The sequence below is a fragment of the Choristoneura fumiferana genome, chromosome Z (genome assembly GCF_025370935.1).
Source record: "Choristoneura fumiferana chromosome Z, NRCan_CFum_1, whole genome shotgun sequence".
NCBI lineage: Eukaryota > Metazoa > Arthropoda > Insecta > Lepidoptera > Tortricidae > Choristoneura > Choristoneura fumiferana.
This window is the reverse complement of record NC_133472.1, coordinates 29,404,240-29,428,833: the sequence shown is the minus strand read 5'-3', so window position 1 is coordinate 29,428,833 and position 24,594 is coordinate 29,404,240. Positions and strand designations below refer to the sequence as shown.

Here is a 24,594-nt window from a genome sequence, read left to right as displayed (position 1 = left end):
TAAATTAATTTCCAAGCTTTCGTTACTCAAAAGTCTCGTGGTTAAGTGTACCCTTTAAATTAAGATGGCGACAGACCCGCAGCGACTATTCTTGTGTCGACAGCATCCAAGTGGCTATAAAACAGAAGCCGTCTCGTTCTTTCTCTTAAGTATAAAGTCTACTGAACTGAAACTGCATGATATTTTCACTTTACTTCCATGTAAAGGCTGGGTGTCGAATAGAAGATACCCTTATTATAATTCGGTGCGGAACGAGCATGCGGCGAAGGACGACTTAATTCAATTCAGTCTGGAACAGAGCCACGCGATGCTCCGCATAGTTACAGTTGGCAAGATAAATAAAAGAAATTGAGAATAACCCATGTGACAAATTAATTTAACTCGACACATTTGCTACTTAAACAGCATGCTAGAAACAATCTCTTATTATTGTTCTCTTTAAAAGTTTCAGCAGTACGTAAATAAATTAGGTAATTCCATTATTTTCTTTATACAGACTTTCTTTGGTGGATAATCCCATTAAACAGTTTCTACCTCGATCTCGATCTCCTTTTGCATTGAATATAAACATGACTTTAACGCTAAGCTTAACAGTTTAGCGTTAAAGTTACATACAGTAATAAATAGGCCCACGCATTAGTTCTATCTGTCACGCGAGACTAAAGTTTTTTGCATCTCGTGTGTTTGAATCCCTCGTTGATCTCAGGATTCTAACCTAAATAGAATCACTTGCAGGAAAAAACAACTTTGCTCTCGTGTTGCACAAATAACTATTGTACACGTGCTGACACCGTGAACCGAGGAAAATGTAAAGAAACCACTAAATTTCGTGTGAAAACAGTGGAAACCAAAAGGCTTCTTTATATTCCTTATATTCCTTGTATACAGAGTGCCTTTTAATTGTACCACAATATTTTAGTAGGTACGATTAGTCCAGGTTTTTCATTCCATTGGACTTAATTCCAACGTAATCATTCCTTTTACACGGTACACTTTGAACATCGATCAATATATGTAAACATATGAATCCTGAAAATTATTTGCTGAGCTCCTTCAGTCAATCTCACTCCGCCATCTGATATAAAATGTGAAGACAATACAGAGTTAAGTGAGGCATCTTGTCTAGGCTCTGATATTTTAATGAACAAAAGTCAGACAATAAATACGGTCTTTGTTCATTCTTATTCTGTAAAACAGCTTACCATCCTTTCCTTATACTATAACATTATATACAAAGAAACGGTGGATGTAGTTGTGACTCCGAGTGTTTTATTAAAAATAGCTTAAGTTTGACCTACTAATAGCCTCACCCCACTCTTTTTACCTTAGCTATTATTTTGTTGACAGATAAATCACTTTACTGATGAAAGAAATGTTTTCTACAGGTGGTTGTTGACGTCGATGTAGGTCACAGGAGCACCGGATCATCCCCTCGCCATTACAATGCAGAGGTAAATATAGCTTTACTTAAATAATATAGAAGCCACGTCGGACGCTTTCGTAACGGTTAGATGAGTGTTTATATGCAGTAAGGCCTATGCTTGTGTCACTCCTGAGACTGTGGGAACATGAGATACACTTTACATGAAGATACGCATTACGAGTATTCCGGATATGGCTTGAAACACGGGCAAATAACTAAAACATAGATCATACTCGTCAAACTGAACAACATTACTTCAGCGACTTTTAAAAATATATTTTTTAACCGACCCGAAAAGCTTTAATTTGGCATGCACACATACCAGTCACGCCGACAGTGGTAAAATAAAATAAAAAGTTTAGGGTACCTCCCATAGATGTAAAGTGGGGGTGATTTTTTTTCTCGACTAATCCTAGAGTGTGGGATATCGTGTAATAGGTCCTTTAAAACCATAGGGCTTTGCCAGGACGATTTTTCGATTCAGTGATCTGTTTGCGAAATAATACTACTTTAAAATGCAAATTTTCATTAAAATAAAGCTGTTTGGTATAAAAATTTGAAAAATTCAGGATAGTAGTAAATATTTATATCAAACTAGCTTTTACTCGCGGCTTCGCACGCGTAAACTATTCGGTCTGGTAGTTGCAACTGAAATTTTCGAAAGTTTACAAAATTCCCTTGGAAATTTCCAAAATTTATATCGTGGTCTTCATTGAGATTGTGTTGTGAATAACTGTACAAAAATCAAGACTCTAATCTAAACCCTGAGCCAACCCTGAGCTGAAATTTCAAAAATTATAAATTATAAATACCAACGGGACCCTATTACTGAGACTCCACTGTCTGTCTGTCGGTCTGTCTGTCGGTCTGTCTGTCTGTCTGTCTGTCTGTCCGTCTATCTCAGGGCTCTATCTCTTAAGCCGTAAAAGTTAGACACTTGAAATTTTAACAGATTATGTTGTACTATGGCCGCTAAAACAACAAATACTAAAAATAAAATAAAGTTACAATTTAAAGGGGGTTGTCATACAATAAACGTGTTTTTTTCAGCGTTTTTTGGTTGCTAGGCGGTATTAACCGTTGCTAAGGCGACTGAGTCGAGTAGATCAACTAAGATCAAGTAGTCGAGTAAATAAAAACTACACAAATATACCTAACTATAAAAAGAAAACACCATCTAAGAGACCCTCCTGCGGCATAGACACACTGGCGGCATTAATTTTCCTTGTAAATTTGATATATATTTACCACTATTCAGAATTTTTTCAAATTTTTCCACCCAATACTTTAGAGGGGGGGGGGGAGCCACGATTTCAATGAAAATTTGCACTTTAAAGTTGAATATTTCCCAAAAAATCACTGAAAATTGTCTTAGCAGGTTTTAAAAGACTTATCCAACGATACCCCACAATATAGGGTTAATCGAGAAAAAAAAATCACCCCCACTCTACGTCTATGGGAGGTACACTAAAAAAATTTTTTTTATTGTACATATGTCAAATGACAGCTTTCTAGTACTAGCGGTCTCTGCTCTGAGCTTACCCGCGGACAGGCAGACGGACAGACATGGCGAAACTATAAGGGTTCCTAGTTGACTACAGAACCCTAAAATGGTAAAATCTAGAGATGTTGTTCATTTTGATGAGTACAATCTATGTTTTAATTATTTTCTCGTATACAGGGCACACCTATAATGTAACTGCTTTAATTTGTTGTGTTCTAAAATGAATCAGGAAAATTTTAGCAGATATACTGAGCGGCAAAAAATCTGGCCCCCCAATGTATGCAGAATCGGTAATTTTGTAAGAAGGGTGGGCCAAATTTTGTGCCGCTGAGTATATTATAAATAATAAATAAATATCATGGGACACTTGACACCAATTGACCTAGTCCCAAATTAAGCAAAGCTTGTACTATGGATACTAGGCAACGGATAAACATACTTATAAAGATAAATACATACTTAAATAGATATTAAACATCCAAGACCCGAGAACAAACACTCGTGTTATTCACACAAATATCTGCCCCGGCCGGGAATCGAACCCGGGACCTCAAATTTCGTAGTCAGGTTCTCCAACCACTTGGCCATCTGGTCGTCTTAACACCATATAAATGTTTTGCATTGGAATTTCTGATTCAGTATACCTACCTAGTAACGACTTTGAAACGGTAAGTACATTCAGAACATCGATGCATGAAATCATTTTGTCAAGTACAAAGAAAACCCTGTCAAATATTTACAGCGTTCACTCAAACTTAACTACCTGCTGAAGGTTCTGGATTAATTTTAAGACAGTATATTTTATACGTAAACTCTGTCTGAGAGACTCATGCATGGATATTTAGCAAATCGATTAGAATCAAATTTGGGTGCAAAAAAACCGTGGTTACGCAGCGGGACAAACGGCTGCTCAAACGGAGAACCGTTGGTCTGGGCTCAGGCTCTATGTTTTTCCGAATCTTTATGTGTACGCTTTTACTTTTGTAAATTACTATGAGCTTTTTGGTGAAGAAAAAATCATGAAAAACATAGCGAGGAAAATTCCATACTTTTTCTAAGCAGTTCGATAGCTTGTGCAACGTTTCCAGTTCTGAGTCCGGGTAAAAATAGAAGGCTAACCTCCTGTTTCACCATCCATTAATTATATTTATTTGACGGATAAATGTGATGCCGTCTTTGTTTGTTTTGTTCAAACAGATGGAGACAGCTCATATTTATCCGTCGAATAAAATGAAACAATGGGTGGTGAAACAGCCCCTCAGTTCTCCTTTCTAAAAGAGGCCTGAACCTAGCAGTGGGAAGTATTATATAATACTAGAGTAGAGATGAGACGTACCTAAGCAATTGCTAGTTAGATTACTGGCTGTTAACTGTAGGAAGCGAAGAAAACATCATGTATGTTACAACGGTTTCTTCATGTTGTGCTCTAGATTATACATAGAGCTAGGATTAATAACGAAAAATATCACTATAAGGCACTTGTCCCACTGCCGACGATGAGCGAGAAGCGAGTAGAGCGAGTAATTAGAAACGAGTGGGCGAGCAGCGAGAAGCGAGTGTAGTTTTGTCGCTCGGCTGTAAGCGAGTGTTCGCGTGCGACGGGCGATTACTCGCTCCACTCGACGCGCTCGTGCGGGGCGGCCGCCAAGCTGACATCGCTGAGCGAGTATCTATAGATCAGCGAGTTTTATAGCTCTTGTCGCTGCGACAAAAGATGTAAGAGCGAGTTCTCGCCGACAGTGTGAACAGCCAGCGATCAACTATTAATATATGTGTCTCTTTTACTCACACAGGATCTTATATCTTTTGTTCGTTTCTTGAGCGAGAAAATAGTCGATAGCCAATCGTTTCCTCGCTGGCGGTGAGACAAGTGCCTAAAGCTAATTGACAATGCGGACCGCGTTTTTTTTAAGCAATGTAATTACTGAATTATTTATTTTAGTCTCCAAATTGTCAAAGTCAAAGTCAGTCAAAATATCTTTATTCAATTTAGGCTGTAACAAGCACTTATGAATGGCAAAAAAAAATCTACCACCGGCTCGGAAAAACCTTTGTTGAGAAGAATCCGGCAAGAAATTAAATGAGGTATATTTTTTTAAACAGATTTACAATATTATTAAATGATATCTATATATCACAAGCATTTTAAACAACTTTATTTATAACACAGTAGGTTCGCTATTTGAAAGGATCGCTAATGCGGATCGGATTTATTTCCAAATATCCCTGTCCATGATATAATCATTAACTTTATAATACGCCTTAGATATTAATGTCTTCTTGACAATAGATCTGAATTTTGTATCCATTTCATTTGTAATATTTTTTGTAATTTTACTCTACTTATATCATTATAGGTAACAAAAAGATATTTAAATAAAATTACCTCGAAGACTGTATCACAGAATCGTTTTTATAGGTACAGTCACCAGCACCAATACCTGACACAACAAGCGTGCATAAATATACTTTTGCACGCTCCGCTGTAGCAAATATTAATACCGGTGACTGTACACATAACAGAACTTAATCTCTTTCTTTATGTACAAGTAATTATTACGTTTCATAACGTAAAGCCTTAGCAGTTAGATACTGTTCGTAAATCCCACTAATATTATAAAATAATGTGAAAGTTTGTAAGTCTGTTTGTTACTTCATCACGTCTAAACCAGTGAAACGATTTAGACGAAATTCGGTATACTGATAGTTTGAGTCCCGGAGAAGGACATAGGATAGTTTTATCCCGGAAAATTGCACAGTTCCCGCGGGATAGCGATAAAATAATTCTGCGCGGGCGGAGTCGTGGGCAACGGCTAGTATGTAATAAATGTATTCGCTATATTAATTTGTATATCTTGATTGCTTATTTCTTGCCGATCGAGATCTTTTTATGAAAGTTTTGTTCTTTTCTGAAACGTAGTATACCTACGGAAAATTAATTTAAAAACCGGCGCCTCCTATAGCATAGGTCATGTAATCATTGTTTCAGATAAATAAAGGAGATATTCTCTGAATTCGTCAAGGTTTATTCATAGCAATATGTGGAGTTTGTAATTATTAATAATTTATATTTTCACGTCGTACATTCTAATTACGAACATAGGCATTGAAATTTGCTTTTGGCATCCAATGCATCAATCATACGAATGCATATTAAACTTTGATCGATGAATGCGTTATAGCGAAGCTTAAATAATTTTCGATTAACTGTGCTTCCAGGAAAATGTTTAGTGCATTTCCTGTCGAATTGCACTTCCATAGTGTTCACGCCTACTTTACGAGTGAAAGCGTCGACCAATCGGAGTAAAGCAAATCCAAAATGGGCTAGCCCTTGTTATCCTGCGAGCTCGGGACGCAGATAGCGTAGGGCCTAGTCATCGGCAGATCGCCGACGCAGCGCGACTTGTTGCTCGTTGCACCCGGTGCACTGCTAGTAGTTACCCGCGTTGCAATCTTTCTTGCCGCGTTATCGTGCATCGAGATGATTCGATACGCGTAAGTTAATTTTAATATTACTTTTTGAATTTAATTTTAAATCAATAAATTTAAAGTTCAATATTTCTTGATTCTTTTTTTTTACTTTTGTCAAATTATTGAGATAACAAAATGTAAACTAGTAAATCTGAAAAAAAAATATAAAAGTGAACCGCCAAAACGGAAAAAAGAGACAGAGCAGGATGGCGCTCTACAACACCATTTTGACACGTTTCTTTCAAACAACGCATTATTTCTCTGGAATTTTAAAGCAATTAGATTCTTTGACCTTGGGAATCGCGAAAAACTTGAGAAAATATGATATTGGGTGTGTTCATTTTGTATATTAAGCAAAATAAAATCACAAGTTCGAATTTCGAGCCAAAAACGAGCTATGCCAGTGTTGACATTAAGGGCAAAACAAATCTAAGTATTCATTATCCTGTATTGCAGTTTGTAAAGCTCCTTAACCCATTCATTGCCGCGCGCCAGATTATTTGTGATTTTTTATTATCACTGTTTTTGTACAGAAGTAATGAATAATGTATTTTGTCGGAAAAGTTTGTATTTAGGTATCTTGATACGATGAAAAAACATTATTCACTAGATCTATGCAGGTGACTGACTATCCTACTAATCCTACTTATCCTACTTCAGGGATGGCGAACCTTTACGTATCAACGTGCCATTTTTCTAAATAAATGTTTAATGAGGTCATAGACGTGCCATCAAATAATTTCTAGTTTGTGATTATTTATTTGTGTTTGTGGTTACCGCTATCCCGCGAGAACTATCCGGGATAAAAGCTCTCCTATATCCTTCTCCGAAACTTAGAGTATGTTTATACCGATTTTCACCTAAATCGGTTCAGCGGTTTAGACGTGATGAAGTAACAAACAAACCGACTTACAAACTTTTGCATTTATAATATTACTTGTAGTGGGATTAGTGAGATTTCGGTGTTGCAGATTAAATGACAAACAACATAATGTAAGGCCTGTAAGACGTTACTTATAGCAGAATGCATGCTAAAACTGAGTCATTTGAAATACGATTTCTAACTGAGTCTTTAATATTAATCTCTGAAAATAATGACTCGCAGGCATAGGTTGATGAAAATATTGTTAAATAAAATAGCATGAGCCAGCTTCTTCAAACAATTAAATGTGTTTGGTGCATAATTTCCTAGTGCATAATAAGTTTTGTGATCAGTGACGTGCCCAAAATATTGTGTCGGGTGCCATTGGTTCGCCATCCCTGTCCTACTTATTATATTATAATTATAAATGCGTAAATTTACTTTATATTATAAATGCGAAAGTTTGTGTGTGTGTGTGTGTATGTTTGTTACTCATTCACGCTCTGAAATAACGAATCTGAAATAACACATAGGCTACTTTTATTCCAATATTCCCACGGGATAGTTGTTCTTAACACAACACCTTAATGAAGATTACGATATAAATTTTGGGATTTCCCACGGGAAATTTGTAAAATCCCGGAATTTCAATTGTAACTACCAGATGAGTGTGTATCTCGCATTTTTTTTTTTCATTTAAATATTTGAAAAAAAGGACAACCTTAACGCGTCAACGCCGTGTACGAGTTTTGAACCTAAGGATCAATGTCACGTTATTATTTAAAACATAATTATGTAGGTAATGTGGTGTAGTTTAAGGTAATTACTTAAGATTTGTAAAACCATGGTTGTCTTTTATGTTATACCGAACACGTTTCAAATTGTCACGACCATGGTATGAAAAAAATGTCACCGCCGTGGACTTTTTGAAACCGTCGTGACATATATAATGCGTGGTTGTGACATTAAATTTCATTTGTATTACTCTGTGGATTTTTTTATTATGCTTAGTTATATTGTTATATATGCATATAAATTTTAAAATTACCTTTTAAGGTATACTGATTTCCCGCTAATCTGATTTTATAGATGTCACGAAAGAACAAAACTACGGAAGAAAAACAGCCACATTCAGTAATGTCACGACCCAGGCACCATGTGTCACAGCCGTGTTTATGTATCTATTTTTTTTTGCTTCCTGAGGGCATTTAGCTTGTCCATATACATAAAAAATATGCTATTGGCATATACTTTTAATGGACATCGTAATAAATTGTAAAAAAACTTTATTTTTTTGGGCTATCTGAAAATTATTTAAGAAATGCCCAACAACTACAGTGCACTAAATTTTTCTTAAAGATAATAATTTTGTAAATGTATACATATTTTTAAGTAGGTTTACACTAGCATTTTAGCTGATTTTATAGAATACAATAACTTCGTGATAATGGTCCAGTCAGCATCAAAAGTAGCGGATCACTTTTTTTACTTTGTCGTATTAGCACATTTGTCAAATTTGTATGATGTTAAGTACGTTGCTGTAAAACGACAAGGAACAAAAGTATGCAACTACTTTTGATGCTGATCGTACCCTAGTTGACATAAAAGGACAGGGGCAGACAGGTTCATTTAAGAAAAACAAATGTACAATTAAAGCACGTCAAAAATAACGTACGTAATGATAGAAAACTACATATTTGACCATCTCGTGTCATTTAGTACTAGCTCCCCGCCCCGGCTCCGCACGGGTACAATATTCAAAATAAAAATTAGACATTAGCAAAAACCGGCAAAAAAATCACGTTTGTTGTATGGGAGGTCCCCTTAAATATTTATTTTATTTTAATTAACTATTTATTTTATATTGAATATACAACTATATATTCTGTGAATATTTCAAGCGTCTACCGGTTGCGGTTATTAATATCGAGCAGAAAACGACAAAAAAATGACTGTTGTAGGGAGCCCCACCTAAATATTTATTTTATTCCGTTTTTAGTATTTATTGTCATAGCGGGCACAGATAAACATAATCTGTGAAAATTTAAACTGTCTAACTAACACGGTTCATGAGATCCAGCCTGGTGACAGACAGACGGACAGTGGAGTCTTAGTAATAGGGTCCCGTTTTTACCCTTTGGGTACGGAACCCTAAAAGGGTCTCTAATCAACCACTTCACACACATTTTTCAGCTGCAATTCCCAAAAATGACCCAAAAATGACACCGACCCGCGCGAAGCCGGGGCGCGTCGACGTAAAATGCATTTTTTAGTTAGATTGATATTTTTGAATTCATAATATCTTTTGAATGGATCGTCCGATTTTAATAATTCGAAAAGTTATCTACAGGTATTGGAACAGTCTTGAATATGAAAATATTTATTTAGATAAGGATAAATAATACAAAGTTATGGATAAAATGGTCAGATTTTAGACGGCATTCCTTAACTTTTAAAATTTAAAAAAGTAGTTATAGTGACATAAGTACAATAGTTGGACATATTGTATTGGGAAGTTTTTTGTAGATATTTATATATTCTTTAATATTGTACAACATTTTTTTTAATAGTGTCCGCAGCGCATGCGATGAAAGACATGTCAATTTTTTTTACACCTTGGGTTACATTATTGAATTTTTAGTACGGATCACTATTTTTTTTAAATATAATATAACCTATATCACTCGAAGATAGTGTAGCTTCCCAACGGTAAAAGAGTTTCTTTAATCGGTCCAGTACTTTCGGAGCCTATTCAATGCAAAAACAAACAATCAAATCTTTAATCTTAATAATATTAATATAGATATATCACATATTATATATTTTATGTATGGGTATCTCTGTTTCGATGCAGCAATACAGTTTATTCCTTACTGTAACCAGTAGAAAGGGCAGGGGTGTTTAGCGACGGCGGGTGAGGGTCGCGAGGAGCGGCCCGGCCCGCGCGGGCATTCAACAAGCGGGCTGGTCACGTTCACTGATTCATGCCTTGTCGCGAAGCCAGTCGATGGGAACACAGATTTCCTTCTGGATTAGATTCACATGGAATATTGCGATGGCGATTAATTAAACGGTTTTTATTTATTTATTTATTCAACTAGCTGTGCCCGCGGCTCCCCGCGTGGAATTCAGTCTGTATCAGAAAGCGGCTAATTCACCCCTAATTTCTCTCCCTCTCCCCTGGAGGCGGAACTTGAAGTAAAGTTGACAAATGGATACGCTAGAGGACTGTAATCTAGATAAAGATTGCGTAAGATGTCTTTGGGATCGCAACCGAGACTCGCGCTGGCTTGCCGTTTCAGCCAAATGCGAAGCCTGCCTGGCTAAAGCGTCGCTCGTATTCTCTCACCGCGGTCTTCCTCAGACTCCTGACACCATGCTCCTCGTAGCCTCACACATTGGCGTTGCGAGACTTTCGCGAAAGATGCCATTTTTTCGGGAAGGCTTGGTAACGCTTGTAAAATGCGAGTCCCAAATCGTTTGACATTTCCTCCGCAAACAACAGAGAAAAATGATTTTTTTAAGTACCCATTACATAGAATACTATGTGGTTCCCCGGGACTCAAACTATATGTATACCGAATTTCATCTAAATCGGTTCAGCGTTTTAGACGTGATAGGTAACAAACAGACAAACAGACTTACAAACTTTCGTATTTATAATATCTGTAGGATTTATTTTAGTACGTAACTGAGTATAAATAGTCTTAGTTGATACGATTCACTTGCCATACCTATCAAAAAGAAGTAGGCACAGCCGTCGATGGAGCGAGAGATTCAGTGTAAACCGTAAATGGATGTTTTTGAGAAAAGTAAATTTTCAAGCACTCTATCCTTTCTATTAAATTAGGAACTGGTGTCGTTGAAGCAGGGATAAAAGAGATCAAAGGCAAGGTTATTTAGAACAAAATCTCAGGGGAAACTATGTGGCCTTAAAACGCATTAGGGCTAAATTTAAAAGCTATTTGGCCGGCACCACTGATTACGTTAATAGACTACCGTAACAGATACGACTTCCGTAATTTCAAATTAATGATATTATATTGTTCCCGAGAAAATATTTTTGACAGACTGAAACACAGACACAGAGACTTTTTTTGAGGTACGCAACCTTAAATACATGTCAGTAAAATTCAGATATACCGGCTTTTTGACAAAACGAGTCTCTTTATAAATGACAAGGTTAATAGTGAAAACTTCTGTACCCTTACTGTACGTTTTCGGTAAAAAAATAAGTCTCGATCGCGTTCGCTTTAAAATCTCAATTTGTATGGAAACACGAACAGCGCCTCTAGCGGAACGTTTGCGATTTTCGTGTTTCCATACAAATTGAGATTTTAACGCGAATGCGATCGAGACGTATTTTGTAACCGAAAACATACACTAAGGGTACTGAGTAAGTAGAGAAGAGACGCGTTTAGATACGAGTAGATTACTCTGTTTTGTAAATCCGTATTGTAGTTCATTTTTTTTAAGTTAATTAAGACGTTACTGCTAATGATTTACCAGCTCGTACTTACCTCAGTAGTAATTTGACTGTCGTGTTTTTCCCGCAGCGCGATGAAGCGCCTCCGCGAGGTGGACTGGACCACCGTGAGGCGTGATGGCCACAACATCTTCACCAAGCTCATCCGAACTCGTGACCCTCGCGACCATGAGGCCACGCAGGAGATTGCCGTGCCAGGGAAGCAACGTCTCTCGGTAAGCCCGCCTACCCTAAGATTTTGCTACACTCTTAAAAAACCGGGTTATTAGGTCGGACAGAGGATCGTCCTATCAGGCAAGCAACGCCTATCTGAGGTAAACAAGATGAGTGACATGAAAAATTGTGCTTGCTTTACCTTACTGGTAAAAGTCACCAGAAAGTTTGATTGACTGTCGTACGATCCTTATTCCCCCGTATATATGTCGCTTTTGGAAAGTCGAGGAGCTCTGATTCGTAAATAGGTCTCCTATTTCGTGTAATTGAGGCGCTTTCTCGTCTTAATGACATGCTATATAACCTATCCTGACCTATTCTTTTAAGTCTAATGCAGGACCACATTAGGTACGTATAATTACATAATTTACCTTCCTGATCGTTATATTAAAACATTTCATACGTTATTTAAAATGGCATTATCTCATAAAAACATTGTGGCAAAAGTTTTTAAGCCAAAGGAGTCTTATCTCATTTCCAAAGTTATGCACTTTGTTGTTATGTAAAACGTTTATTATAATTTATGAGTTACGTTGGTAGCCGGAACGCTGTTTGACATAAAGTTTTTATATTACTTGAGTGCTCCTTTAAAACAAGAAGCAGGTCTACTCAACCATTTTTCGATAGTGGGATCCGTTTGCAAAATATTAATCAGCTAATTCTTGTTATGCTTTATAAGGTCAAGTGTCCACCCTCCCGTCTATAAAATAAACCGTAGGCTTAATAATTTTGAAGAATATGAAGGTTAGGTTAGGAAGGAGAATAGCAATTGTAAAAGGTAAACAGTATCACAGTTTAGTGGACCTGGCAAGGTAGCATGTAGGTAGGTAATATCCAATAAAAAAATAATATGTACTCATAAGTAGTATTTGCCGCATTATGTAGACTAGGTACGGAAGCTTACACTGCGCGTGGCCCGACACGCACTTGGCTGGTTATTAAGATAGGTAAGTAAAGTAAAAAGTATAAGAGCAGGACTAACAATTTACTTATTGTACAATAGTTGAACATTGGCAGTAAACATAACATTGATATTGGAAAGGGCATACACTTCAGGGTAAACGAATAAGATTGTCTTCTAGGAACATTGATACTGTGTAGGTACATTATTTTTCAATTTTATTGAAAGTATGTAGGTAGAAAGTAAATTATTACTCTATTCACTGGTTTTAAAATAAATCGTAATTTTATTGAATGTTTCTATTGCAGGACCTTTTTTAAATGTTAAGTTTTGGATTGGAGAAGGTTGAGGTTCAATAGGTACTACTTACTCATAACAATCACTTCTAGTTTACATAATTATGTATAGAAGGGATAAAAAGCAGCTGTAGTTGTTAAATTCTAGATTTAAGACTCGGGTACATCCTAGCCTGACAAAGAGTTGATGAGCGTTGACAAGGCGTTGACGCTTTCAAGGGCCGGGGCGTAGCGTGGAATGGAGTAAGAAGACACTGAAAGCATATAGAAATATAACCATCCTGTTATTATTTTGTCTTTGTGACGTTTCCAGTGAAAATGGTAGTCAATTGTGTAATATAAACAGAAAATTCCGTAACTTGTTGGATATTTAGGACTTGTGACGCAGATATTAAGTCGATTGGTTTATGTTGGTATGGTCAAAATAGATATTGTTTGTATGTATAAGAGTACGAGTATTATATGGTTCACTACGAGTATTGCCTGTTCGCAACGTAACGTTTGGCAACCTGTTTCATTTCGCAAACTCTAAAATTGTAAACATTTCAGGATTTATTTCAGGGCCATCGTGTAGAACCCTTTGGGTTAGGTTAGGTTAGTTTTATAAAAATCCTGAAATATTTACAGTTCCAGAAATATTAAACAGTTGGGAAATGAAAAGTTGCGAAATGAAACAGGTTGCCAAACGTTATTCGCCGAAACATTAGTAAACCGCTTCACTAATGTTTCACCGAAACCTGTTTGATAAAAGTTCATTACACAACCAACGTTTCATAAACTACTCATTTCACAAATATGTCGTTTCGAATAATGTTTTAATTAAGTAAATACTTATCGTTTGATAACTAGTCATTTTATATCAATAATGAATAATCTATGAACTAAAACAATATTTAATGTAATTTTAAAGTCATGAAAGTTGAACATGATTGTTTTTAATGTAACGTCAATGAAAACAACGATTTAATTTTCGGGAATTCCCACGGGAATTTTTTAAAATCCCGAAATTTCAATTCAGCTGCTGAACCTAATGATTTACGTGTGCGAAGCAGCGGGTAAACACTAGTATTACATAAAACGTTGCGTTGCGTGTCGTTGAGGGTATTGCAGTTTAAGCTAGTTTCCCAGGATCAGCGGTGCCGTCATATAGCGGCCGTAATTGATACCGGGCCGCTCAGCTCCACCTCCTAGAGAGCGGTAATTGACACCGCTATTTATATTTTGTTTACATAGACAACGTTCTAGTGAAGTCATTCACCACTTATTACGGTCGCTATAATGACGGCACCTCTCGCCCTAGGAAACCAAAGCTTTACCTTCATCGATGTCTATGCGAGCGCTATCATCGCATTTAATGAGCGCGGTCCCGGTATGTAATACTAATTAATTACAGTACCAATAAAAGGGTTGTTTCGCGTCGTAATCTAGTGCATTTTTTTACATCTTCAGAATTTCAACAAATAGGAATTAAAATTCACGTGTATTGAAATAAAATCCTTTTTGAAACAACGGCAGACGGTTAACACAATTCAAAAAGTAAAGAATTAAACTTTCCGTTAGTATTAAAATATGTTCAACAAAAAATATTGCAAGGCTACTACGAAACTCGAAACTCGAAGTTCGTATCGCACCGTCCCTTTCGCTCTCGTATTAAATAGTATAAGTGTTAGAGGGACTGCACGACACGAACTTCGAGTTTCGAGTTTCGTAGTAGCCCTGCTGAGCCAGACAAGGCAGAGAACTAATATAAGTAAGTAGGTATATCCAGCAGGTTTAAATGGATGTTAGAGGGAGACAATCAACATTGCAGGGCACACTTTTCCGGTTCTCTTTTATTCTCATACGTTTTATAAAAAGTATCTTTCGCGTTATGCGTTAAAATTCAAGCGTTTGTCGACGATATTTTGTGTGGAAGGGGTATTGTTTGTGCGTGGGTGGATATTGTGGGTAGTACTTGTAGAGGTCATTTCAGGGCGGTTGCGGTGAAGTCATTGAGGAAAAATAATCAGGAATTTAAAAATGAAAAAAAAAATGCCAAAGTTCGCACCACAGTTCTTCCACTACAAACAATTATGAGATTTTATGTAAAATCAAGTGAGTTATTATTTGTTACATTCCGATACGTGAGATATGACCCAGCTCGAAGTATACTGCCCCGATGTATCGGTTATTAATAAAATTGCCCCGATTTAAAACTATTATTTGTCAGAATGCAGACTCAGTTGAAGAAAGTGCCCCATAATATAGAAGTAAAATACTTGTAAAAACTCAAAAACAGTTGATCCTAAGTTCCAAAGAATCGGAAAAGTACGAAAAGTCACCGAAGAGAGCGGTGAGCAGAGAGGATCCCCCGTTTTTTCATGTTTTTAACGACTTCAAAAAGTCGGTGGTTTTCAATTCTTTGTATTTTTGTTGATTTTGAAAAATATTAACTTTATTTACACCTAGTTTGAGTATTCCTTTTTGACTTGTAACTGCACTACTTTGGCGCGAAAAGTCCCGGTAACCTACATTAACCCTACACTAACTAACTTAGGTCGGGATGGTAAATTTTCGTGTATCGCAGCGTTGCCTGACCACCATGGACCTGACGTCGCTCGGCGTGGGCTCGTGCGTGGGCACCGGCATGTACCTGGTCTGCGGGATGGTGTCGCGCAAGTTCGCCGGCCCGGGCGTCGTCATCAGCTTCATCATAGCTGCGCTTGCTAGCATCTTCTCAGGTAACTGCACTAATGCACACGCTACTCGGTGTCTGACCGGCCCAGTGACCGTATTATCTTCCCCCCGGGTCACAGTATAACAAGTTTCCCTACAGTAATCCGACGGAGATGTCTAGACAGAGCAATCGTGCGGGGCGTGAGGAGTGAGACGCGGATGGCAGGAGCCCCAGCTGTATACTTCGCCGTTCTTAGTAGCTTGGGACAAGTTTTCTAGGGTTATCGCATTTTTTAACATTTGAATTTATAATAAAATTTATTATGGTGCATACGACATGTACTGTGAGTGCGTGCAAATCTTCATCCCGCACAAATAAGGAACTAAGATTTCATCTATTTATATAATTATATTTATTTTTATAATTAAATTCAATAACAGGAAATTTAAATCCGTTAAGTCTAGAAATTAAAAGTATTTGGCGGTTACTAATCTATGAAAGTATATTTTGTAGAAAAAAAAAAGTTTTTTTTATTTCAAAAATATATTTTGATACTCCTTAGTTTACCCGTAGTAAGTACGCCACCCCTATATTATTTTATTTTATATAATTTTGCAATACCAATATGTACCGATTCGTAAAATACATCCACATTTATACACCTTCCAAATTTTAAGTTTGTGATAACCAAGGAAGGGTTGCGTGAATACCTATACAGGCTGCGGTATCGCTCAACTTTAAAGGCGTCGGCCTACTGTAAAGAAAACTTGTTATACTGTGCCCGGGTGCTCGCGATCCATGATTACTCTTATCCTACACCGTGTGATAGAAAAAAGTGGTGAAAATGATTGTGATTTCAAGTGTTAGATAATGCGGCCTCTGGTCTTAATTTCGGTTGACACCGAAACAGTTTTTCTACCTAAAAACCTAAAGTTTTGCAGACAGATAAAGACAATATTGTACAAACTTTTTTAAATACGGTAAATTTTTAGTTCGGTGGTTTCGGTACTGGTTAAAGTCAAATGCCATTATTTTATATTGGTGTTTTTATCTTATTAAAACTATAAGGGTTTCTAGTTGACTACGGAACCCTAAAAAAGTATAAAAAGCAAGGAGTTTTCAACAGTGTTTTATTTTTAACTCAATTAAAATTGTATTTGTAGGTATATATTTAATAGCAGTTTACCGGTTTTTGCCTCTCCAGTTTCTTGTAGATCACTGTATAAAGTAGTGCTTTAAATATATATTTATTCGAAACAGTTACACAATATCCTTCGGCAAAGCAGATCAAAGTTTGGCCCCTTTTATTTAAATGATGATATAGAAAGTAACATCCAATAGGTTATCCTGGCTTAAAGTTCTTTGAAGGAATCGATTACCTACTTCCTGATGGTTTTTCTTTCGTTTTGATAGGCATGTAGTAGATAAATATTGTTTTGTTGGCTGCCTCTAACCTTGGCCGATGACTTACTTTTCCGAAGGCTTTAATCATATATTGTTTAAGGTATGTGCGTACTTATATTATCGCTTTATCACTTTATTTGATAAAATACATTGATACATATCAATGAAGTATATAGATATTAAATCCGCAAATTTGAGCTGGTTGTAACAGGAAAAACGACCAAGAGCGTGTCGGACACGCCCAGGATAGGGTTCCGTAGCCATTACGAAAAAGTAAAATATATTTTTTTAAGGATTTCGTGTATTAAGTACAAGCTAAGGTATATTTTATACTTTGTAGGCTGCTATTTACTCTAAACTACTTACTAATAATTCTCAAAGCAATTTTAGCCGCTATAATTTTCCTTGTACAAAATAATGGCGCCTAAGGCTGAGTTTCCAGCAGAGATGTGCGAGGATGTGTTGCGAGGAATGTGTTTTTCATTAACCAATAGAAACGCTTCCACATCTGGAAGATTTTCACCGGATTGCCGCAATTTTAATGTAATATCAGTGATGACAAATCTTGTGTAGGTACATTAACCGTGGTTGCAGCCGAAGACAAAAATAATTCGGATTTTTACCTCCATCGCCACTTTTTATTATCTCCACCAAAAATTATACACCGAGGTCTAGATTCAAGTTTTAGTGTACTGTCGGACCAAATGAATCGTGAAGGTGACCGGCTGTTAGTGGCATCGCATAGCCGGTAATGAAAAGGCATTATCACGCTTGCTGTGAACGTTCTATACAGTGGCTTAGAAATTAAAAACGGTTTGACTATACGAGTATATGGTTCTTTGACAGGCGCATGCTACGCAGAGTTCGGAGTGCGGGTGCCCAATACCACCGGTTCAGCTTACACCTACTCGTACGTCACCGTCGGCGAGTTTATCGCCTTCGTCATCGGTTGGAACATGGTGCTCGAGTATTTAGTAAGTATTAAAATAATCAGCTAAAATATGGTAGATGGCACCGTATCCGCCACAAAACAATAATTGTTTTATAATGCAGTCAATCAAGGATATTTAGGAATTTTCATTTAACTTGTAATGTTCGTATGTACATGTAAATATGTCAGAAAATACGTAAGTGATGTTTCAAAATTTGCAAACCATTTTTCAACCACTTCCTGGTCTCCGATTTAGCTTAAATTTGGTACACTTATGTATATTTGGTGACGATGCAAGATTATGGCATCATCAAGCTGATTTGATGGGCACGGAATCTCAGTAACAAAACGATGTAGCCCCGTCGAGTTTGGGCTCATTTGATTTGTCTTCGCAAGTACACTTCACCTGGATGATGTCCAGGATCCTGATGATGGAGCCGGAAAGTGGCCACAGGATCTCGGTAACAAAACGAAGTAGCCCCGTTGAGTTTGGGCTCATTTGATTGGGTTTTACGGGTACTCTTTTAATGTCACGCTGACCATCGACGCTGTAAGTCCAATATGTATGATTGTCTTAGGAAGCGTTTTAGAATAACGTGTGGCTGTCAACACGCGTAGTTGTGAGCGGGTGTAACGCGTCGCGTGTCCGCGCTGCATAGCGCTCCACCACCGCTCGCGCGCCTCTGCTTTCAGTGAGCGTTCTAGTGTCGAGCTTCACGACCCTCGCTGACCGTTAGCACTGATAATTAAGTTACACGCTGAGCAGTCGGCGCTGCCGGCCAGCGCAGCGTGACTATAAAACCAGCCTAAAACATCAGTTACACACTCATTCCGGCGTCAATTCAGTCCATATTCTGGTTTTCTGTCATTCAAAATGAATTGACGAATATTATTGAATACATTTAATAGACGACCGGATGGCCAAGTGGTTAGAGAACCTGACTACGAAGCTTGAGGTCCCGGGTTCGATTCCCGACCGGGGCAGATATTTGTATGAATAAAACGAATGTTTGTTCTCGGGTCTTGGATGTATTGGATGTATATGTATTTAAGTATGTATTTATCTATATAAGTGTGTTTATCCGTTGCCTGGTACTCATAGTAGAAGCTTTGCTTAGTTTGGGACTAGGTCAATTGGTGTCAAGTGTCTCATGATATTTATTTAATTTATAAATTCACCAGTCCGTCATTCCATGAAGGTTACACGATAATTCTCTCGTCATTCTTACCAGAATGATGGACTGCACTGAAGTCTGAATTAACCCCTGTTCAAGTGATGCATTTGGGTGACAGATCGGCACGAGTGCCTGCGCCCGCGCGTTAAGTGCTTGCTTCGACTCTCTGTGTGACGGCGCCATTTCCCGGCATCTGGCTGAAAAAATTGGAACCGTTTTTGGTAAGTCATTAATTTTTAACTTGTTCTTAACTTAAGCTCTTTTGGCTCACTTTTGAAATTAGGCCACCTCACACAATCCCTAATCCATAATACAAGTCCTAAACCATAAAATCATGGTAAGGTCATTGTCATAATCTGGATTACTAGGTATATAATTGGAATACGCCTCTCCCTCTATCTTCCCCTACTTATGTGTCATTCTCGTCTAAAACATACATCTGGTGGGATTGAATCCATTAGATAGCTTTCAGAAAGTTCGTCATTGCTTGAAGATTAAGTGCTGTTTAAAACTTGGTACCTCTAGAACATAAAGTTTTTCTTCTCTAAAAATTGATTACAATTTTTAAAAGTGTAATACCTATATCGTAACTAAAAAAAATAACATACATACCTATCTTATTGATTTTTCAGTTTGACCCCTTCTTTTTGATTTTTCAGTTTGACACCAGTTTGTATGGGCGTGTAAATGAAATATCTGGTCGGTATTTCCATGTCGGTATTATCCGTGTGGGTAAATAGTGTCTCCCTATTACTTTTTCTTCCGCTAATATACCGTATACTTACCGTTGCTCTAACTTCGCTTCTCACACTTGTCCTGTGGTCAGATGGCAGGTTTAGCCGATTTAGAAGCAAAAGATATTAAACGATCATTCATAATTATGCTGTTTTATAAAATAGTACCTGGGCGACCGAGCTTTGCTCGGGCTAAAATTCGATAATGAGCGTTTTCCCAGAGATAAGACCAAGCCTAATCGATTAGTCATCCCCAAAAACCCTACATACTAAATCTTATCGAAATCGTTGGATCCGTTTCCAAGATCCCCGAAATATATTTATATATTAATATACAAGAATTGCTCGTTTATAATAATAACATTTATACTGAAGTTAAAAAGTACCTACCTAAAGTACCTAACCTACTGGCCATATTGTACTTGCACACTATATACTGTGGGGACTGTAACTTGGTAAGAGCTTAGGTACGTGGAATGTTCGCACGTGACTTTAAACTCAGTTCAAATAAAAAGGATATTTCTTCAGTTTCTTATTTTATTTTAGAGCTTAATATACTTTTACAGAGACAGGTCCAGCCGCTCAGGCCGTCGGGAGCAATCTGTGCTCCGGCACGTATATCGCTGTAAATCGTCTTTTAAAATCAAATTCTAGAATCATACAATATAAAAATACTATTATTATACATAATACAGTTAATCTAGCCGGCCAGGTGGTCGGTTTTACCACCTGCCAGCGGTATACAGCATAGTCCCCACAAAACACTCCACTTTCCTTTATAAAGGTACTTATGTACCTAGGTACTCTATTTTCCTTTATAAACTAAACTTCTACCGGGCGGTTTTTTCAACGCTTTTAATTTAAGAGCGTTTATACCTGCTGAGCTGGCAACGTTGCATTTTTTTAGGTTTTCTCGATTATTCCATAAAAAATTATAATAATTAAAAATGTGGTCTGATAGAACTGTTCTTAATATATAAGTTAATGTGTCTACTCCAATAATTATTCGTGATAGACTTTTATATTCTTCAAAAACGAACAATAAATGTTTATTATTAACGGTTTTTAAAGAAAATAAAAGTATATCATGCATAATTATAGAATTAGACACATTAGCTTACATATATGGGTGTGGCCTGTAATATGAGCAATTAATTAAAACATAGATCATACTCGTCAAACTGAACAAAATTAGTTCAGCGACTTTTAAAAATAATTAGTTTTTTTCATTTTTATTACACTTTTAAGTTTATTCGAAGACGCAATGTAAAGCAAAATGTTTGATGTTTGTAGCGTGACAGGCGACGTCAGTTGTCTTCTAGGATGGCGTACATTGATAGTACCTATTTAATTTGTATGAAAAAAGGAAAATTCAAAGACTCCATTATTTTTAAAAGTCGCTGAACTAATGTTGTTCAGTTTGACGAGGACGATCTATGTCTTAATTTTTTGCTCATATTACAGGCCACACCCGGTATGAATAACAGTTCTATCAGACCACATGTTTAATTTTCATGATTATGGAATAATCGAGAAAAACTAACAAAAATGCAACGTTGCCAGCTCAGCAGGTATAAACGCTTTTAAGAGTATAGCATTTGTGTTCTTTGTTTCAATTTGCATTTCGAGGCTACAAAAAGAATAATTGAAATTTTAACTGTCCTTTTTATTCAAGTCGCGATAATGCATCGATTAGCCGAGACCGACGACTTCGAAAAAAAAGCGTCTATTAAATCAGTTTGCAGAAAGATTTGATTGATTAATCTAATCCAATAAAGTACCTACCGGGGTTTTTCTTGGCTTGCGTTACTTCTGTAAATCTGGGTCAAGCGCCTACGATGCTAATCTCTCGTTGGCCGAGAAGTGTCAATCGTCTCCTTCCTGCAAAAATCGACGAAGCGCAGGCTAAATCACGAGTGTATTTTCACTAATACAGCCCTGTTTCAATAGGTGATTCCTTAATCACTAAAGGTACTAAAAATAAATCTAATACCTATAAACGAGCAAATATATATATATTTCGGGGATCTCGAAAACGACTCCAACGATTTCGATGAAATTTGGTATGTAGGGGTTTTCGGGGATGACAAATCGATCTAGCTTGGTCTTATCTCTGGGAAAACGCTTATTAACGAGTTTTAGCTTGAGCAAAGCTCGGTCGCCCAGGCACTATTTCATAAAACAGCATAATTATGAATCATCGTTAAATATCTTTTGCTTCTAAATCGGCTTAACGTGTCATCTTACTACAGACTTCATTGAGCGCCGGAATAAGTGTGAGATGCGAAGATAGAGCAACGGTTATACGGTATACTAAAGGAAGATAGAGTAGTAGAGTGACACTATTTACCGGCACGGATAATACCGACATGGAAATACCGACCCGATATTTCGTGTACAGGCCCATACAAACTGACAAGAGTTTCTATGGGCGTGTACACAAAATATCATGTCGGTATAGTACGTCCGGTAAATAGTGTCACCCGAGTAATATTTGTGATCTCTTCGCTCCATTGCCGTTGATTTCTCATTTGTGTTGTACTTCACTGACTACTTAGAAATAACTTCTTGATCTTATCTAGTAAACAATATAAGCCCTCAGGGCGCCTTTACCTACTGACAAAGGATTAGTTTTGGACTCAAGAAATTTTGAACTTTATTTAGGAAAGCCTCCTGATTTCATCGCCTTCGGTATCTCGCTGCTAATGACTCTGGTTCTGGTGGCTGGCGTGAAGAAATCCCTGTTCTTCAATAATTTGCTCAACGCCATCAACCTGAGCGTGTGGGTTTTCATTATGGCCGCTGGACTGTTCTATGTAGACACCAGCAACTGGACCGAGCACCACGGGTTCCTGCCTTACGGATGGAGCGGGGTAAGTTTTAGATTTAACCACAATATAATGACGGTGTTTATAGCCTACCAGTATCACTCATGCTGGCTATCAGTTCCATGTAAATTTGACGTGCCATCGACGTGTCCGCAAAATTCTTAATACTGTTCTGAGCTTCGCATCATGTCGTCCGTTTCTCCGGTTTCCTGTATCTCAACTCAACTACTTAGGTAGGTATTAGATACTACTTACTTAGGTGTACTAGGTAAATGGACAATCTGTGCGGATTGCGGGTTAGCATAATGATTATTGTAGGTCGTTTTAAAAACTTCCGAGGAAGAGCTAAACGCGAAACGACAAATCCATTTGGTTACCTATTGTTCTGAATGAGTGATGATATTTGTCACATTTAATTACCTTTGACGAATAATTATTTTACGATATCGATGACCAATTAAACCGCCGTGGCGTGTTATTATTTCGTCATTTCGTAAATCCTTGTAGTCGTAGATCGATTGACTAAAGATTTTTTTTAGTATTACTTATTTTTCATCAATCGATAAAATAAATAAAAATAAATATCATGGGACACTTGACACCGATCGACCTAGTTCCAAATTAAGCAAAGCTGGTACTATGGATACTAGGCAACGGATAAACATACTTATTTTAGCATTTTCTTTTTCTAATTTAGCATTTTCCCGAGGAGAAATAGGCTGCCAATGTTAAATAGTCAAGAATTATAGTTTACGACAGTGAACGTTTTTTTAAACCGATCTGAAGAGTTATATTTAACGCGCCGGAATTTTGCGATTTCTCTGGATAAAAGAAGAAGTTTCAATTTAATCAGGGACAGTGTAGCTTTCTAAGTATAGAATTCACTCATTCTTATCCCGTGGGAATTATCCCATATCGCGTTCGAAGTCGCGGGCAAAATAAAAACATAGGTACTTTAACGTTTTCCAAAATTACACCGCTGAAGATGTGAAAAAGGGGTTCAATGTTTGTACGAATTAGAATTGACAAGATTTTTTTATTTTTATTATTATTAATTTATTTATTTAAAAAAAATAAGATGTGTTTATTCTAAAAAGGCATAAGTCCAAAACTACCACACAATAGATCCATTACTTTAGTCTAGGGTAGGGTCTATTTAAAACAAAAAATAATGACGTAAATCTGACGTTGACGTTGTCAAAATCCAATATTGCGATCACCTGGAAAATAAAACCAAGTCGGCTGCTAGAATGTTGGGCGTGCTTGCTTGTTGCTGTATTTGTCAAAGGGCGGAGTTAATTCGTGCAGTGATACACGCTTGTATTAGGTACGACGAGATTTTCGGCACAAGTGTTCGAAAGGCCCTTTGTGAATTTGTCCGAGTTTCATGCACGAGCAGCATGTTCGGAATGCCGGACGCTGCCCTTGCAGCTTCAAACGGCGTTTTATTAACATTCTGCAGGATCGTTCAACTAAAAGTCCGGCTAATGAAAGCCATAGCGCTTGTTGCATCAATGTTGAAATTTTATAAATACGAGGGTTGCTACGAAAGTTTTTAGTTGTATTAAAACCATTCTGTTTTTTTTCTAAATTACTTTAATATTTTTCAAAATATACCCCTCCAAGGTCTACACATTGCCTCATTCTCAAAAACCAATCCTCAAAACACTTAAAAAAACGTTCTGCGGTAGGCCGAAGAAAAGCCGCTCA

The 24,594-nt window shown here is 37.2% G+C and overlaps 1 protein-coding gene and 2 long non-coding RNA genes across 5 annotated transcripts in view; 1 reads left to right on the top strand and 2 right to left on the bottom strand.

Annotated features, from left to right (window-relative positions):
• LOC141433735 (solute carrier family 7 member 14) overlaps window positions 1–24,594 on the top strand; it is a 126,364-nt gene that overhangs the window by 17,739 nt on the left and 84,031 nt on the right. For both annotated transcript variants that reach the window (XM_074095837.1, XM_074095831.1), the window contains exons 2-7: window positions 1,386–1,451; window positions 11,817–11,961; window positions 15,723–15,876; window positions 18,063–18,190; window positions 19,441–19,543; window positions 22,721–22,929. In XM_074095837.1, coding sequence (XP_073951938.1) covers window positions 1,444–1,451; window positions 11,817–11,961; window positions 15,723–15,876; window positions 18,063–18,190; window positions 19,441–19,543; window positions 22,721–22,929 — 747 coding nt within the window. In that variant the 5' untranslated portion in view covers window positions 1,386–1,443. The remainder of the gene's footprint in view (window positions 1–1,385; window positions 1,452–11,816; window positions 11,962–15,722; window positions 15,877–18,062; window positions 18,191–19,440; window positions 19,544–22,720; window positions 22,930–24,594) is intronic.
• LOC141433755 (uncharacterized) lies at window positions 19,441–22,748 on the bottom strand. Its single transcript, XR_012451947.1, has 4 exons — window positions 22,670–22,748; window positions 21,842–21,937; window positions 19,935–20,138; window positions 19,441–19,519 (listed from the first exon to the last, which is right to left on the bottom strand). It is a non-coding gene; the product is annotated as an uncharacterized lncRNA (long non-coding RNA).
• LOC141433749 (uncharacterized) lies at window positions 22,820–23,495 on the bottom strand. 2 transcript variants are annotated; one of them, XR_012451946.1, is made up of 3 exons: window positions 23,305–23,495; window positions 22,978–23,093; window positions 22,820–22,908 (listed from the first exon to the last, which is right to left on the bottom strand). It is a non-coding gene; the product is annotated as an uncharacterized lncRNA (long non-coding RNA). The 2 variants fall into 2 exon arrangements; XR_012451943.1 differs by having other exon boundaries at window positions 22,829–22,912.